Here is an 18,650-nt window from a genome sequence, read left to right as displayed (position 1 = left end):
AAAATGAGGAGTTATCTCCGAGTATGCATATAAGCACCAATGAATGAAAATGATGAAGTGCTAGAGCCTCGTCAGTCTCTAGCATAAGTATCCGGCCTCGTCGTGTGGATTTCCAAAATAAAGTCTCAAGAAGTGTTTGGCCTCGTGGGTCACGAACAAATAATTCCGGCCTCGTCGGTCGCGGAAAAGGAAGATCCCAGCCTCGTCGGTCAGGGGTGAAAAGGAGACTTCATATGGTTTACCGGCCTTGATGGTGCGGAAGAATGGTATTACGATGATTGTGAGACTTGTGCTCATGTAATATAGATCGTTGTCCTTTTCAGGTAGCTTTGGCTCCCATCGCACTGTGGAAGCTCGATTCTAAAAACTGGATAGTAAAGAATATTAATTATGAAAGTATCACACCCTAAAATATTTAATTTTCAGATGTGAATCTCTTTTAGATTATTTTCATCCATCTTTAGGATTTTTAAAAATTTTCTAAATTTTTCTGGCAATTATTCTCATTTTCTCTAGAGCTAAATTTATTTATTAGAAAGGCTCTAAAATCTTTATCATGAGTTCCAAGAATTTTTTTGATTCCTCGCATCCCAAATTATCTCCAGGATTCTTCTAGAATTTTTGGAACTTTGGGATATATTTTTCATGGTCTAAAATATCTATCTAGAATTTTCTAGATTTATTTAAAGCTTGAAAGTATGTTCTGGAAAATGAATTCGTTTCTTTTCATGTCGAGCTAGATTCAACTCGTTTTGGGTCTAATCCGCCTTAAATCCTAGAATCGTGCCGCGTGCAAGCTTGAGCTTGACCACTGCCATAATCTCATCATCTGTCGCGTTTTGTCGATAAAAAGTAAATCAAAAATTTCTCTTTAATGTAACGAAGGAAATACCCTTGTTTTCACCTTTTGCCTTTCCTTTCCAAAGCTTAATAGCTCGACGGTGCTACTAACCGACACTCACCGTCGATCACCTTCCTTCACCAAGTTGGTGTCATCCGGATATTTTCCCGTGAGATGATGAAACTCCCAAGGTTGTTTCCCCTTTCTTTCTTTTTGTCATTATGATATTCTCAAATTTCTTATTATAGTCGGACCGATCCGTTATATTACCATCCTCCTTTTTCACTCTATCGTATCCAACACCCTAAAATACCCATTCGGATTTCCCATCTTCTAATCTTTCTTTCCGATCAACTCAAGCTCGAAACAATGCTTCGTGGCTTGTTATCCCAATAATGCTCCATCATGTTACATCCGGCGACTGGACCGTCGCTCTAAAACCCTAGACTTAACCAAATCTACCTCAGCAGCCTAGCGTTTCTCTCTCTCTACCCTTCTCTGCACAATCCGATTTTTTTCATCGACCCGGCCTCTTCTTCTCCTCTCTTTCTTTTCCGTCACCTCATTTTCAGTCTAAGACCGAACCTACTTCGGCCCATGAACAACCCATTTCGGCCTAGCCCGAGCCGAGCCGAGCCGCGCGCCTGCAACCTGCCCTGTCCCACGACCGAGTCCGGATGCTGTACGGTGCCTCCTCCTTGGCGTGAGTACCACGCCAAGCCAGGGCGTTTCACCCTATTTTCATAAAAATAGGTGAGACGAGCCCCCATCCCTCTCCGTTCCTGCTGCACAGCTACCGCCATCGCCTCCTAGCGCCGGCGGGATGCCCCCCCGCGTCCTGCTCGCGAGGCACCAGCGGCCGTGTGCCCAGGACTTCGCCCCACCCACTGCGTCGGCACCCCCTGCACTCTGTGCCCCCCTCCCCAGCCTCGCCCTATGTAATAACCTATGACTAATTGGGCCTTTTGTGCCTTGAGGAAAAAAAAAGCCCACCTAAAGCCCAGGACGTGGAGGAGAAAAGGGGAAACAGGAAACAAAACAACCCTAACCTGCCATAGTGACTCCTCCCCAGCCTTTTTCCCTTCCCGTTTGCTTCCTCTTGGGCGCCGCCAGAGAGTCCTCCCTTCCCCTACGCTGCCTCTCACTTTTCTCCTGCTGATTTGAGCGCTAGGTGTTGGAGACCCCCATTTTCTTTGGTGACCAGCGTGTATAGGTACGGTTCTGTCAGTTTTTGATTTTTTTCAGTTGCAGTGCTTGATTTTCGGCGTCATTATGAAGTGCCTTAGAGGCCAGATCAGCCCTGGTTTCTATAGAGCGTTTTCTAGTATGTTAGATTATCTTTCCAAGGATGGTTTATTTGCGCAGTTTGGATGACTGGTTTAAGAGTTATAGGCTTCCGAAGTCAGGTGTCTCATCCTGTCAAATTACAGTTTCAGACGTATTTCAGTGCCACTTTCAGTTTTGCAATGCAATTTAAAATATGCTGCAGGCAGAATCAAGCCCTATTTCTATGGAGTGTGATGTAGTGGGATAGTTGTTCTTTCCCCAGGTAGCTTAATCACCCAATTTGGATAATTGGTCTGAGAGTTATGATTTTTCCAAAACAGCAATGTTGCTGTCATGAACAGATTGACTCTGCAACTTTGTAGCGAGGATTAGACATAGAAGATGGTGGAATTTGGATTCGGTCTGAATACAAAAGTTGTAGCTTGTGAACTGTAGATGCTCCTAGAGTCCTCGTTACTGTTGAGCTATTACAAAATTAAAGATACAAAAAAGACAACTGCAGCTGCTGTTTTGGGGTTCCCTAGGGATTAATAGCCGGCTGTCGGAATGGACCGTAGGGACGATGCGCTGTTTTCTTGTGCTTGATATTTGAAGTGTTTGTAATGAATTGTATTCTCCGAACAGGTGGTAGTGCTCCGGATCGGACTTGAGTCCCTCTTGCTTGCTTCGTCGGTTAAGGCAAGTGGATTTGTAGCTGTGGTTGGCTACGTTTTGCCTTGCTATTTTTATCATCCAAAGTTAATATTTGAAGTTCATATGATTCTATACATATTCTCAATCGTATTTATAATTCATCTATCTTGAGAAGTGAACCATGAAGACTTATAATTGAGTAAGTTTTATGTGGAAATCCACATATTTGAATTTGAAAGTATATTAATGTTGCAGCATTACATAAGCATCGCATTATGCATTTGCATTGAAGTATGTCGTGATCTTATGGTCCGACTTGTACCGGTACAGCATCTTCGGATGCAGCTCCATACCTTGTTGGGTATGCCGACAGAAGGAAGTGCATGGCATTCAATATGCATCCATATTATTGAAGTTGAATTGAAGTTTATCGTCTTGATTTTATATGTTGAATGCAAATCATTGCTAAGTAAACCTGTTTTTTTAAAATAGCTTGTCGAAACAGTCCACTTGTGGAGATGTTTCATCTCACCCCTTGTATATTCACTCCTTTCAGGTGTTTGATGCTTATTCTTGTGGGAAGGGAGAGTAGCAGCACGTCTACACTTCATCTTTTAGAAATCCTTTTATAGCAACTAGTTAGTGTAATAATCAGTTTGGTTAAGAACAACTTAAAGTTGTGATCGCTGCCGGTTCCATTCTTTTAGCTTTTCATTTTCATTCAGGAGTGCTATCCATGCTAGCTTGTTCCTTATATTGATCTATTTGTGTTTGCTTCCGCGATAGCTCTAATTTCAAAGGAGGTGCTGCCAATTTTTTTTTCATCTCCTTTTAGTTGTTGCTTGTGTAGTTTAGTAGCACTTCGGGGTGTTATACCCTAGGGCCCCCACGAAGCTCTGCGCCGCCGCCAGTTCTGCTCGCCGAGCAGAATGCCGCCGCCCCTTCCCGGCCAAGATCCGGCCGATCCGGAGCAGCCTCGACGCTGGTGAGTCCCTCAAATGGAATCCCCTCGCACTCCTCTCTCTTTTCCCCCACTCGCCGCGCTATCTCGTGCCCTGGAATGCGGGCGAGGAGAGCCACCAGGAGCCTGTCCGCCACGGACGGAAGCTCTTCAAGATTTTGCAAAACGCCCCCTCAAGAACCTTGCAATCTTTTCTTTATTTCTTGTGTCTTGTTAGTTTTACCGATAACCCCCTGGATATATTTAGTACCTGCACACAAGATTTTGCAAATCAATTCTTTTGCGGATCCAGCCCTATCTTTTACTCTATTCACGAGCACTGTTTTAAGTGTCTCAAAAATCTTTCCCGCTGGCTCCTGAAATGTACAGTTAATCGTGACTAGGTCTCTGCAGCCTTGTTTTTGCTATAGTTTTCACGTTTTGAATCCGTTTTGATCTTTTTTTTGCGTTAGTCTTCTAAACCCTAATATCGTTTAGTAGTATTGTACCGTAGTTTCTGTTTTAAAAAATTAGATATAAATTTAATTTGGTTAATATACTCTCATATAGTTTTTCTAAATAAAATCTAATTAAGTCTTGACTAATGTTAACATGATTAATACCAACTCAAATATGTTTTAACATGATTTATTTAGTTCAACTCGAATCGTAAAGTTATGTGTTTAGATGCTCTCACGAGTTCTTTTCTAATTAATTGTTTAATTAGTATAATTTATACATAGACAATTATAAATAAAATTTGACTAAGTTCTACCCTATTTTTACAAATGCAAAATATAATATGAATTAATTGTAATTTTAAATATTTCTTTCAAATATACTTTACATTGTTTTCTAACTAAAATAAATGAAGATTATAGTTTTTTGTTTTTTTTAACACAAATCTTTCGATAGCTGTTTCTTTTCAATCCTAGCTCCGTTTTCCGCGTTTCTTACGCTAGCGTAATCGTAGCAACGAGCCATATCCTTTAGTATGCTCTTTTAAAGCTTTACTTTTGTTTGGTGTATGTGTTTTTGTTTATTTGTTTGTTGTTTTGCTTATGTTCGATGCTCATTTGATGTTAGAAGGGGCGCGTTCGAAGAATTTTGAAGATTAAGAGTTTCAAGAATAAGAGTTGAAGACTCTAAGCAGCTATTCTTTGAAAGAAAGGTAAGTGTTTCGTTGATCATTCTTTTATCCTAATAATCATAATAAATGCAATTTTCTTTATGCATGCATGTGTCTTAATCTGATGGATCCTAATTAATGATATGTCTAGTCTTTATGAACATTCTTTATCAATCCGGGTTTTATGTTCTTGTTGGGTAGCTATGCTAGTTGCTTATACTCTTGAGATACAGTTGGTTACCTAAACAATGATATACCTGTTGCTTCATATTCATGGATAATTTATGTTGTTAATCACAAGATCATATGTTTAATTGGAACATGAAGAACCACTTAGGAAAACAGTGCAACCACAATATTATATAGCTCTGGTCTTGGCTAATTAATTAGAAACGCTAGCTTATGATAATCTTACTGAAAGGGCAAGAGGGGTTGCATCGTCGGAATATATCTCGGTCCTCTTGAGGTTATGATATGGTCCTGCTTATGGCGTCTTTCTCATTAGGGAAAGTTATGACCGCTTTAACTTGAAATCTTAGCGGATTGTCATAAGTTAGGAAATCTTTATAAAGCCCTCGTAGCGAATCTCTAACCACTCACCTTGAAAGTATTTAAAAGGCTTGCGACCTCGGGCAATATGGGAGACATGAATTGTAGGCAAAGTGTACAACCTCTGTAGAGTGAAAAATGATATATCAGCAGTGCTCATGGTTACGAGCGGCTTGGACTCTCACATGATTAATGAACTTGAAGATGAATTATACCTTGGACCATGTTTATGGTTATCGTTATGCTTCTGCTATATCTCTTATGTTTCTTTTAATATGAGTTGGTATATACTTATACCTTAATAATCAGATGCTAATAAAACTAGACCAACTAAAATTGCTTATCGCAGTAAGCCAGTCTGCCTTTTCTTGCTTTTAGCCTTCATATCATATAATTCCCAACACTTGCTGAATACCAACCATAAGTGCACTCATACTTGTTATAATTGCTGCTTAGAAGGGAAGTTGATGTGAAGTCTATTGAAGATGATGCTAAGTTTTAGACCTACGCAACCCCCCGGTCGATTACCTCTATGAAGTCTAAAGCTTGTTTCTAAATAAGTTGTATAGCTCTAATAATAATTATCTTTATAGTCTTTTTAATTTTCTTTTTTGATATTGTTACTAATTATTCACTAATAAAATCACTATATGTATGAAACTTAATTTACGCATTCAATTTTATTCTTAGAACCGGGTGTAATAGAAAGCTGCGGTGGAAGGTTGTTTGGATCCTCTATTCGTGTGGAACTTGGATTGGTACTCTATGCTCTGAGATACCAATAATGCTGATCAGTACAACTTAGATTGTTGCTTTATTTATGCTCTGAGTTAGCCTAATATGTAGGTAGGATTGTAGACTGGATTTGTGCGGATATATCCAGGTGCAGTATTATATTCTAATTAAGCTATGTGTATTGGAAAGAAAAATAACTAATAACTTGGGCTATTCATTAGGGCTTTGATCCAACCGTTGGTACGAGAACATGGTGGACCTCATGATTGTACACGTGTGCACAACAAACCCACGCCACGGTCAACGCGGGCAGGAACACGTCCATGCGAAGGCGCGAACACATCACTGGAAGCGTCTCATCAGATGTACAGGGGTACGTAGCAAAATGCGTCGTCACGAATTCACGCTCAGGTTGGAATTAAAAGTTAGCCCATCTAAGCAAGTATTATTTTAAAATTGTCAAAATTTTGTAAAAAAGTTAGTATGCCAACATATTTTGGCATGGCCAATTTTAATATCCAACCACGTAGACCAAAACAACGTAGACCAAACCCTCTATGCTTGCTATGAGTAAACTTGCTACTCATTCCGTTTCAAATTACGATTTATTTTAGCAAATGAATAGCAATATATATATATAGAAAAGCAAAATGAATTGTATGGAGGCAGTAGCTAAGTAGATAAGTAGAGGATTGTAGACCGGAGATTTGTGTAGATAACCAAGTGTAGTATTCTATGCTGTGTATAGGAAAGAAAAATAGCTAGTAACTTGGGCTATTCATTAGGCTTTGATCCAACGGTTGGTACGAGAACAGGCTGGACACGATGATCGTACACGTGTACGTACAACAAATGCACACCCCGGTCAACCCAAGCAGGAACACATCACTGGAAGCGTCTCATGCATCTTGGCCTAGAATTCACTATCGCATCTCGGCCTTGGACGTCCTGACCTCCGCCGCCTCCGCGCCGTCCTCGTCGCCGCCGGCGATGGTGATGACGCGCGGCTCCCGGCCGCGGTGCCCGGCGATCTTGGGCACGGTGACGGTGAGCACGCCGGCCTCCAGCCTGGCCGCGACGCGGTCGACGTCGGCGCCGGCGGGCATCCGGAACCGGCGCCAGAACCGCCCCGCGGCGCGCTCGGCGCGGTGCCACCGCTCGCCCTCCTTCTCCTCCTCCGCCCGCCGCTCGCCGGAGACGCGGAGCACCCGGCTGCTCTCCTCCACCTCGACCCGCACGTCCTCCCGCCGCACCCCGGGCACGTCCACCGAGATGATGTGCGCGTCGGGCGTCTCCTTCCAGTCGCACCGCGCCAGCGCCACCCCCGCGGGCGCCGCCGCCTCGCCGCCGCCCACTACCCTGCTCGGCGCCGCCGAGGCGGCCGAGAACGGCGACTGCTCCAGCACCCGGAACGGGTCGTCGAGCAGGTCCCACGCCAGCCCTCGCCCGTACGGCACCAACGCGGCGGCGGGCGCGGCCTGCGCCAGCAGCGCCATCACCACCGCCGCCGACGCGAGGACGGCGGCTCCGGAAGCTGACAACTTCCTGGACACAGCAGCCATTGCTCTCAGCTTGATTGAAGTTAAGTGCTCTGGGGTCTGTGCTAGGTCCTGCGCTTGGTGGATTGCTTATTAGTTTCTAGCTTGTTCTTGTGTGGATGCAAGGCCAAGAGAATGGATCGCGAGCAATTTATAGGAGCGACATGGGTGACGAGGGGTGAGCTCGACATGGCGATCGAGACGTTTTCTAGGCGTTTCTGGTTGTTTGACGACGAAGGGCATGTCGGTGGGAGCGGGAAGCTCCCGGAGACTCTGGAAGTGTCCTTGGGCTGGGTCGGGCCAACCTTCTTGGCTGGTGCAGGCCGACCTGTATGTTTGGGCTAGGCTGGGTTTAATCCAGCAAGGCATGAACAAAGGGAAACTGGGCCTTCTAGTTTAATGGGCCATATACAGATATCCGAGAGTTGCTCTAATCCTTTTTCTAAAAAATAATCTTGAAGCAAACAAACATTAAGATAACCCGTAAAAGACCCATGCTCATAAAGAACAATGTCATGATGAACAATTTTCACATAACGAAACTTTTTCTTCTATTTCGTGATTCCTTCAATCATGTCGTCATTTGAAAGTGGATTTTTCCTCCTTGTTTTTATTGGAAATGCATAACCAAACCTGTCATATTGGGGAAATTCATCCCTTCTCTGCCCCTAAATTGTGTTTCAAGATGCATACGTGCACCAAATACAACAAAGAAAATCTATCCAGATACAGGGAAATACGCGAATGATCTCTCATGTTTTAAAAGACTATTCCCTTCGTTCCAGTTAAAGCAACTGTCATAAAGTAAACGACTTCTAACCTTGTCCATCCAAAGAAATTAAGATGTGTTTTGGCCAGAAAGTAGGTAGCCTTCTCCAGCCAATTCTCTTTAAAAAATCAAACATGCAGGAGAGTTACCACTATGTAAGCGAGGCTCATAGAAGATGCGGGTTAAGAGTCATAGGAGATAGGTTTGTTCGCGTCTCCAAATTTACATCTCCGATGTAAACTCATAGGAGACGCGAAACATCCGCGTCTCCTATGAGGAACAAGATCGAAGACGCAGCTAAACCACGTCTCGTAAGTTCTTTAACAAGCGTCTCCCATTTCCCACATAAGAGACACGGGATGTAAGACCGTGTCTCCTAAATTACTCATGCAACGTCTCCACTGAACGATACTAGAGATGTGGGATGTAAAACCGTGTCGCCTGTGACAGCCCTGTTAGGAGACGCGGTTTCTTAACCCGCGTCTCCTACAAGAATTGTAATCCGAGATTTCGTTATATCGCGTCTTCTAACTTGCTTATTCCTCATCTTTTGTAAGCGGTATAGGAGACGCGGTTCAGCCACATGCGTCTCCTATATGAGTTTATATAGGAGACGCGGCTTGGTAACACGCATCTCCTTTGTCGGTAGCTATGGGAGACGCTATTTGAGAACATGTGTCTCCTTTGTGAGTTGTTATGCTTTTCACATCTCCTATGACAGTTGCATTTGTGTCTCACAGATTTTGCACGCACACGTACAAAATCGCAGCTCACCTCACAGATTACATGCACAAGAAACTATTTTTCATAGATTTAAAAACTTCAAGATTCAACATCACAATTCAAGAACATCACAAGTTATCCAATCCAGTTCATCTAAGACTTCATCTAAGACCATCACAAGTAGAACATCTAAAACAACATCTAAAGACAACATCGACATCTAAGAGACTAAGAGACATTGGGCCTGTTTGGCACAGCTGAAACTTGCACAGAAGCCAGCTGGTGGCTAGCTGGCCACAGAAGTAGCTTGTTAAAGAAGCAGCTGGTCACAGGTCCTGTTTGGCACAGCTGAAACTTGTTCATAAATTATTAACAATTAATATATCATACAATTAATTATAAATTACTCTTAAATAAGATAATGATAACTTAATTATAAATTAGATAACATAATTTATCTAATTTATGTCAGTCGCCAGGCCATGGGGAACAGAGGAAGTGGCCTGCGGCGGAGAGATCCCGGGGGGGCGCCGCTGGGGAGGGCGATGACCGGAGGCGGAGGCGGGCGGGGGCCGAGCCGGCGCGGGGGGCCGGGGGCCGGCGCGGGGGGCCTAGCGCGGGGGCGCGGCGCGGCGCCGGCCGGCGCGGGGGCGGCGCAGGGGGTCACGGGCACGGGAGGTCGGGAGGATTGGGGAAGAGACGGGAGGTCAGGAGGATAAGCTGGTCCGCTCCGGCTGCCGGAGGAAGCGTATTTTCTGAGGCTGTCCGCAAGCGCTGCTAGGGCAAGCTGGGCTAGAAGCGGACCGTTTGGCAATCTCGCGACTTAAAATTGTTGTGAAGCTGGACCAGAAGCGGTGCCAAACAGGCCCATTAGGCCCTGGATTACTCCAGTGGAACTCTCCTTTCTCAGATATCACTTGGTTCATGATGAAGAAGGCAATTTTTTCGCGAATGCCGTGCAATACATCAGTTTCGAGGGGAGTTGTCATCACTTCGAACTCCTAATTGTGAAAGACAAATTAAGCAAGAAAACTTAGCATTTTCCAGAGATAAAAATACCAACATAGATAAAAATACCCAAAAAAAAGGAAAGGACCATATTTATGAATTTCAAAAAATAGTAATTCAGTTCTGAGTCAGTTCATACCATATTTCTGAATTTCAGAGTAGACAGCTAACAAAAATTCAGGGCTAACATATAGTATTCATGCCACATATTTCTAAATTTCAGAGTAGACAACTATTAGAAATTCAGTTCCAAGTCATGTTATAGATTACTCATGCCATAATTTCATAATAATACATCCATAACTCTACTTGCACATTCAGAAGAATACAGAGAATCTAGGCATAGAAAAAAGGAGCCATCACTGCATGTGTCTTAAATTGGGAGATATACCTTAGGATCACTATCCATACTTAGTAATTCCATTGCTTTCATCATGTGTGATTGACGGTGTAGAAGCCACATGCGTTGCCTGGAGGTTGCTGGTGGCACTACAAAAAATAAATAGATCAGAAATAGTGAGAAGAAAGAAACTACACAGCTTCATTACCAGTTTTCACAGCAATCTTTATTATCAGTTTTCACAGCAATGTACCATACCGGGAACTTTGTGACATGTTCCAAGCTGCTGTTGTTGTCCATCTTCTTCATTGTGCAGTATGAAATAAAAGCCCTACAACAACACAACCATGAAACATTATGTTAGTTCACTGTCAACCGTAAAGAGAATATTTTGGGAATTAGTTGAAGGTTGTGAAAGAACTCACTCATTAAGCACTTCTTTCAACAACTGTGATCACGCGCCCTGGACCTTTGTGAATCAAAGTACAAGGCCTTTTTCCACTTATGATAACCACTGAAATCTAGTGGCCATTTGTGTTATGTGCAAACATGATAAGTTTCTTCTTAGCATATTTGCAAGACCTTTGTCACATATCCCACCACATAAGATTTGTCTGAATTTATGATAGCCAAGGAAATCAACTCCGGGTCAAGAAAGCCCATAGGAACAGACTTTGCCTTTGTTTCCACAATCATGGACCTAAAGTTAAAAAGAAAAAAAATAGTGTCAAGACAACTACATGGTAATGAACTAAAATAAAGCATATTATCAAGCTATATCCAACAAATGATTACTGAGAAGCAGATTTGAGCAACTTACAATGTGAAGCAGCGGATAAGTGACACATCCAATGCATCAACATTGAAAAGGTCATATAAGTCATTAAAACCCACAAGTAAACACTCTGTATCCTGCGATCGCTGAAAATGGCAACGTTTGTCCAACATAGCTTTCTTCTTTGCAGCACGACCTTTCAAGTAGTGATTATGGAGTGAAGTGGTTGTAGGTCCGGCACTCTTAAGTTCATCAGCTGTCAACATTGGCAGTCTATATCTGTAATGTGGGTTGTCCTGAATCCATGCTGATGCTGCACCTTTCTTCTTAGGCTATTGCTTAGAGCTTTTGATTGGTTGTTGCTGCTTCTTTGAACCCTCACCAGGAGCCTTCTTTGAACTCTCAGCCATTTTCCGCTTCTCTGGCCTACTATTGGCAGCAACATTCTTCCCTCAGGATACATATGCCAATTGGATTTGTAGGGTCAATGAAATCAAGGCACCATCAACTACCTCCTCAATAGAGTACCCCTGAACCATGCTTCCCTCGGGATGAACCTGACTCTTTGTATACTTGATCAGAGTGCCCATGAATCTCTTGTATGGATACATATGATGCAGGAACACCGGCCCAAGGTACCTTATCTCCTTAATCATGTGGGCAATGAGATGCACAGATACATCAAAGAATGATGGTGGGAAGTATGCCTCAAGGAGAACCATTGTCTCGAACAAGTTCTTGTCTAGCTCATCGAGTGAGTCCTCATCAATCACCTTATGAGAGATTGCATTGAAGAAGAAACACAAGCTCATGATAGGCATCCGTACTTTTTCCAGCAGTATGTTCCTGATAGCAACAGGAAGCATTGTGGTGAGCATAACATCGCAATCATGAGCCTTCATGAGGAGAAATTTTTTGCTCTGTCACGTGCACAAGCTTTCGGATATTTGATGAATAGCCAGAAGGAACTTTGATAGTACAAAGGAAGTCACACAATTCCTTCTTCTCTTCCTTGGTTAGATTTATGGCACATGCCGGAGGCTGGGTACCGGTGCCGTCATGACGAAGCTCAGGTCTTATGCCCAACTCTTCCAGGTCCTTTCTTGCATTTTCATGGTCCTTGGTTTTATGCTTGTCATTCATGAGTGTACCAAGTAAGCTGCCATAGACATTCTTTTTCACATGCATGGCATCGATACTGTGGCGGACGGCTAAGTCTACCCAGTAAGGTAGCTCCCATTGAATTGACTTCTTTTTCCACCTTTCCTTTGGATCATCTCCTTAATTGTGCTTTCCAAGGGTTTAGCCTTTCTTTCTATGGGCGGCGGGGAGATCCTTGACCTGGTTGAAGATATGTATTCCATTGCAATACCTTAAAGCATGTCCTGTCTCCCTTGTGCCGTCAAATTGACGTTTCGTGTGTCGGTACACATGGGACTTGGGAAGGAAACGCCGATGACACACCTACACCTGTTTCTTTGAGTTGTTCAACCAAATTGTCTCCGTGTCATCTAGGCAGTGAGCGTAAAATTTTTTCCCTTTACACTGTCCGGACACGGAGCAGCCACCCGGCCACACGGAACAAGCCACGTAGTGTAAAGGGTTCCCTCTTGTACCCGTAGTAGGCATCAATACCTTCTGAACAAAGTGTTTTATCATCCACAAGAGATCTCAAATGCACATCGGTATCAATCCCTAGCTGATGTGGACCTGAGATGAGAATCGACATCATCATGTATTTCCACTTGTTATACAGGCATGGCAGAAGATTGTAGATCGATAACAATACTGGCCAAACGCTATGCAAGCTGCTCATCTGACCAAACGGGTTCATCCTGTTTGTGCTTAGTGCAAATCGAAGACTCCTCAGGTCATCTGAAAACACTTTATACTTCCAATCAATATTGTGCCACTATGTTGAATCCGCCGGGTGGTGTATATAATTATCTATCTTGCGGCCTTCCCTGTGCCAATGCAAGAGCTCTGCGTCCTTGCATGATGTAAACAAACGCCTCAAGCGAGGAATTAATGGGAAATACCATGCCACCTTTTGAGGAGCTCCGTGTACTCTTTCCTCGTCACCCCTATCATTCATTCGTTTGTATCAAGGGGCTCCACATTCTGGGCATTCATGGAGATATGCAAGGTCACTACAGAACAGGACACAATCGTTCTTACAAGCATGGATTTTTTCAACTTCCATTCCCAAAGGGCAAATAGTCTGCTTCGCCTCATAAGTGGTCAAGGGTATCTCATTCTCCTCCAGAAGCATGTCCTTTAGCAAATCTAACAATGCCTTAAAGCTGCGATCGGTCCAATGATGGGTGGCCTTTAGCTGTAGAAGCATAAGTGATGTCAAGAGTTTTGTCCACTTTTCCATGCACCCCGGATATAGTGGGGTCTTCATATCTCTCACCATCTTTTGCAGTTTCACAAACTCTACACTAGCATACCCATCATACAACATTGCATCACGCATCATCTCCTCCATTTTTTCAGCTACGTTGACATAATTGTTGCCAATATCAACAAGCTCGTTCTCACTCATATCATGTCCTGCAGTCTGATTGTCACACTCCGCTTCATCATTCTAGCAGGTAGGTTCAGGGAGCCTTTCATCGCAATCCTAGCAAGTTGTTTGCTGACTGGCGGAGATTCCTTCACCCATACGATCACCATGAAGGTCTCGATCATTAACACCCTCCTCTCCATGCTGGTTCCAACACAAGTAGTCATCCATGAATCCCCAGATGATGAGATGAGCGTGCACATGCATCGAAGTTGAAAACTTTCTCACATTCTCACAGTCAATGCATGGAAAACACATGGCATACAAGCGCCGATTCAACTTGTCCGCCTCTGCTACGCGTGCTGATTCAACTTGTCTGCCTCTGCTGCGCTAATGAATGACTTTAGACCACTTAAGTACTCTTCACAAGTACAGTTCTCAAGATACATCCATGTTCGGTCCGCCATCTGCATTATTGTTAAACAAGGAACTTATCAATATCCAAGAAAAATGAAGCAAAATGAATACAAGTGATGACAATACTGAAATGGGCCTAAAATAGCATTTGGACCTCAAATGGGCCTAAAATACTAGAACATGAACAAATGGGTCTAAAATTGCATTTGGACATCAAATGGGCCTAAAATACTAGAACATGAACAAATGGGCCAAAAATTGCATTTGGACCTCAATTATGAAAAGAAAAGGCCTCACCTTCTTAGCTTCCGGAGCACCTGCCGTGAGGGGAGCATGGTGTGTAGACGACTCAACCACTTAAGCTTTAGAGAGTAGTGGCGGAGCCATGGCATCTAAGTCCAGCAGGATGGCGCTGAGCTCGAACATGATGGCTGGCTGGCGGGCTTCAACACAAGCTCAACATGTTCATCAATTCTGCATGCACACACACATAACGGAATCGAATTAAACACACAGAGATACAAGAAATTTCAACCATGGCCGAGGTGGCTGTAGGTGGAGCCTCACCTTCTTGGCAACGCTGCAAGACCCAACAACGGCGGAGGAGGAGGCCGGGATGCCAGCGGTGGCGCAAGAGGAGGCCGAGATGCCTGTAGCAGCCCTGGACGAGCTAGAACATCGACGGCCCCGGGCGGGTGGCAGCAGAGCTCTCACTCAGCGAGGCGCAGGCGCAGGCTGGAGCGCTAGCCACGCTGGCGACGAGCGAGGCGCAGGCGCACGGACAGGAGCGTTTGCCATGCCAGCAACAAGCGAGGTGCAGGTGCGCGGGCAAGAGCGCTCGCCACGCCGATGACGAGCAAGGGGGCGAGGAGGTGTGACACCGGCCGGCACACAAGAACACTAGTGCTACCGACCAGCTGACAGACAACGGCGGAGGGCGCGGCTTGGAGAAAGCTGGTGAAGGAGAGAGAGAGGAACAATATCTCCTATATGAGAGACTAAAGGAGATGCGTATTGCCCAGCCGCATCTCCTTTCAAGCACATATAGGAGATGGGGATTAACAAGCCGCATCGCCTTTACCACACATAATATAGGAGACGCGGGTTCTAAAACCGCGTCTTCTATTATAGGAGACATTGGAGACGCGGATTGTAAAAGGAGACGAGGGTTCTCAAACCGAATCTCTGTTTACAAGATACATAGGAGGACACATTTCTTGAACCCGCGTCTCCTGTAGTTCGGGAGGTACCTAGGAGATGCGGGTATACAAGCTGCATCTCCCGAACTATAGAAGATGTGGCTTGTCAACCCGCGTCTTCTATTTATGACGGGTCCATTCCGCGTCTTTCATGGATGTGTCTTTTTTATTGGTTTCTTACATAGTGGGCATATCATTATGTTAAGAAGAAAAAAGTTAAAAATCCTTACACCCCCTGCCCCCCCCCCCCCAACACACACACACACACTCACGCCAGCAGTCTTGCACAAACAGTTCACATCTTCAATTGTTGCATCGTTCATGGTGAGCAATTAAGATGTGTCTTAGCCAGAGAACAGCGAGCATTGATGTACAATGGATTTTAAAGAAGGAACATGATGTTACTGGAGAGCGCTGAGGTCATTTTTCCAATATAATAATTTGTCTGAAACATAAAGAATTTTATTTATTTTAGGATGAAAGGATACCTTTTATGGGATACTCAAATTTCGTTTAACATATTCGAATATGTTAGATTTTTTGTACGATCAAACTATTTCAGCACAACTATCTATTTTCTTACCCCCCCCCTTTCCAGCACTCAAATATTTGAACGAATATAATTTTACACGAAGTGTTCTATCATACAATTTATAGAAGAAACAAGAAGTAAACATTGTACATTCATGAATCGTACTAGTGCTAATGATTACTTATTTTTTCCGAGATCCTATCGAAAAGGTATTATTTTTAGGTGGATAAAGGCCCCGTCATTTTTTGGAGCATTGGTACACTTACAAGAAATTTCATTAGACATAAAATAAGTAATAAGGGGGATACTTTAATAATCTTTGAAAGGAAAACAGACAGTGAAAATTATATCATTAAAGATAGAAGAAATTAGCTCCATTCGCATTCACTTAATACTCTTCCTATTCCGTCTCTTTTTTTTTCAATCAAGAGAAACCTCTGAGAGCCGTGGTGAGATTCTTCACGAGCTCAACTGTCGTGGAAAAGCCTTCTCCAATCTGCACGAAACACAAACATGTTAAATATTGTCTGTAAAACAATTAAATTTGGAGTTGCAAAACCCATCTTCTTAAAAGACGATAATTACTTCCTAGGAAAAAATATAATCAAATAGGTTAAACTTAACCATATGCATCTAACATACGATTAAAGTTAAACACATTGACACATTAATGGTCGATCGATGAATGGGGATATGGGAATATGGGATATATCCTTGCCTTGGCAGTGATGTTGATGCTGAAATACGGGTTACTGAATGGGAAGACACTGGTGTTTATGATGGAGAGGCCCAGGCTCTCGAGCTCGGAGATGATCATCACCAGCACTCCGCTCCTCCTCTGGCAACAGATTTTCAGCAGGACGGTGTCGTCATGGATGCTCGCCTCGACGGTCGGGATGGAGCTGCCGACACCACGGGTGGTGCTCCCGCTGGGACCTGATGCCTGCTGGGTGTCGGCTGAGGATACGTGACCCTTGTCCTCAGACCCCGTGTATTCAGAGGCTGCTGTTCTCCTTGCGCTTTGCTTCTCTAGTGTCTTCACCTTCTCCTCAAGCTGCTTCACGTACTGGATGGTGCTCCCAAGGATAGAGATCTTGTCTGTCTGACAAATACAAAAGGTTAGTTGATAACTTGTTAGCAATATATGTTAAAGGATCTCATATTGTTTTGACAAACATTTCTCTACTACAGAGTTGTTAGCTTTAGAAATTTGTGTCAAACTTTATTATGCATGTTTCTATATATTTGTATTTTCATTAAAAAACAAGGGACAGATGATAGCTACTGCCTTCTGCAGGCCTCTTCGCACCGTGCCTCGACAACTGATTCAGAACCGAGCATAATAATGAAGTTGGACATGCAGTAATCTTTGGATTTATAAAATGCATGCTTGTCTACGATTCGTTTCATGAGTCATGACTAAGACTAGCTCCAGCTGGTACATCAACCACCTGTAGTCCCAACTACCTTGACTGGTCATAGGGCTGCTGGTGAGAGGTCTTTGACGTTTGACCTCAGCACCGTACCGTGCGTCCTTGCGTCGGTATTCACCTCCCGGTCTAAGCTTCTAACCCGTTTGTATGTTGGATTTGGAGGATCACCTTGGCAGAAGTGTATTGGGATTAGTATGTTACCTTGGTGAGGTCGGGGACCATGGTGGCCAACGCCACGAACTGCCGCTGCATCTTCTCACGCCGCTTGCGCTCGGCGGCGACGTGCTCCTGCGTGCTCAAGTGCGACCGGCTCCGCCTCTCCGGCGGCACCCCTTCGACGGCGACGTTGGGCCAGTCTTCTCCTCCCGAGAAGGTGAGCGTTCTAGCCACCGGCGGCAGCCCGCCGAACGAGAGGATGCTCGACGACGATGGCTGCCCTTGCTCGTTCTTGACCGCCGCCACCGCTCCTCTGAACGACAGGTTAGGCAGTGCCGAGGCACTCCCAAACCTCTGGAAACCGGACATGGCCAGCGTGTGGTGCCGCGGGTGTGGGTCTTGGAACAGCTGCTGCATCCCGGCATGCCCTTCTTGCTGCTGGTACATGTATGCTAGCTCGTCCTGATCATCAGGTTCCTGACGATGACATGGCCAGCATCGATTGTAGCAAGTCAAGACTCAAGAGCAAATCAGATTAAGCACTCGAAATCAAGGCGAGATTCTCAGAGCTCAGCGGGGTGTTACAATGGAATAAATGTTCTTACCGGATGCGATGACTCTGAGTTCCATTGGTTTAGTTCATCCATCACCTTTTGATCCTGAAAAAAAAGGCAAGGAGCATATGCGCAAGAGGAACAAGATAACTACGAATCCGAACATCGCGCACAAAGCCACAAAATGGAAACCAAAGCAAATGCATACCTTTAGATTTTTCCTTGGGTTCCCTTCTTTCATATGCTTCTAGCTGCTAATCTACTGTTCCTGCTTATATACAGAAGACCTAGTGGGGTGGAAACTAGAGAGGGCTTGCATTGGCAGGTAAGGCCAACGAACAAATACTTTCAAGATTGGATGATTGGATCTGCACACGCACGAACGCATTCCTTTCTTTTTCTACAATTTCATTCTTCTTTGGTCTGCTTTCGTGAGTGCTGACCTTTGACATCACAGCCCTGATCCCTGAGGATCGTCACAATTTATCGGCCTTTTTGTCAAAATATATCCTGTGATCTGTAATAGGTACGGTTTAGACAATCCTTGCGCATATCTCAACAAGCACTATCCTAAGATCCTGCG

General features: G+C 44.2%; 2 protein-coding genes across 2 annotated transcripts; both read right to left on the bottom strand.

Annotated features, from left to right (window-relative positions):
* Nucleotides 1-6,859: 6,859 nt before the first annotated feature.
* LOC112902798 (21.9 kDa heat shock protein-like) lies at nucleotides 6,860-7,782 on the bottom strand. The gene has a single exon (XM_025971978.1). The coding sequence runs from the start codon at nucleotides 7,674-7,676 to the stop codon at nucleotides 7,038-7,040; it is 639 nt and encodes a 212-aa protein (XP_025827763.1). The 5' UTR covers nucleotides 7,677-7,782; the 3' UTR covers nucleotides 6,860-7,037.
* Nucleotides 7,783-16,074: 8,292 nt separating this feature from the next.
* Nucleotides 16,075-18,308, bottom strand: LOC112903560 (transcription factor bHLH18-like). Its single transcript, XM_025972816.1, has 5 exons — nucleotides 18,276-18,308; nucleotides 18,119-18,172; nucleotides 17,559-17,990; nucleotides 16,643-17,026; nucleotides 16,075-16,420 (listed from the first exon to the last, which is right to left on the bottom strand). Exons 1-5 carry the CDS (start codon nucleotides 18,306-18,308, stop codon nucleotides 16,349-16,351), a joined length of 975 nt encoding a protein of 324 aa, XP_025828601.1. The 3' UTR covers nucleotides 16,075-16,348.
* Nucleotides 18,309-18,650: the final 342 nt, after the last annotated feature.

This window comes from Panicum hallii, chromosome 8 (genome assembly GCF_002211085.1).
Source record: "Panicum hallii strain FIL2 chromosome 8, PHallii_v3.1, whole genome shotgun sequence".
Lineage (NCBI taxonomy): Eukaryota > Viridiplantae > Streptophyta > Magnoliopsida > Poales > Poaceae > Panicum > Panicum hallii.
This window is presented reverse-complemented; position numbering and strand designations above follow the sequence as displayed.

Excerpts from the sequence above, each read along its gene's own strand:
- LOC112902798 (XM_025971978.1), bottom strand. The coding sequence starts at position 7,676 with ATGGCTGCTGTGTCCAGGAAGTTGTCAGCTTCCGGAGCCGCCGTCCTC.
- LOC112903560 (XM_025972816.1), bottom strand. The coding sequence starts at position 18,308 with ATGAAAGAAGGGAACCCAAGGAAAAATCTAAAG. Across the intron at positions 17,991-18,118 it reads ACTCAGAGTCATCGCATCCG|GAACCTGATGATCAGGACGA; the intron begins GTAAGAACATTT and ends TGTCATCGTCAG. Across the intron at positions 16,421-16,642 it reads GCATCAACATCACTGCCAAG|ATTGGAGAAGGCTTTTCCAC; the intron begins GCAAGGATATAT and ends TGTTTCGTGCAG.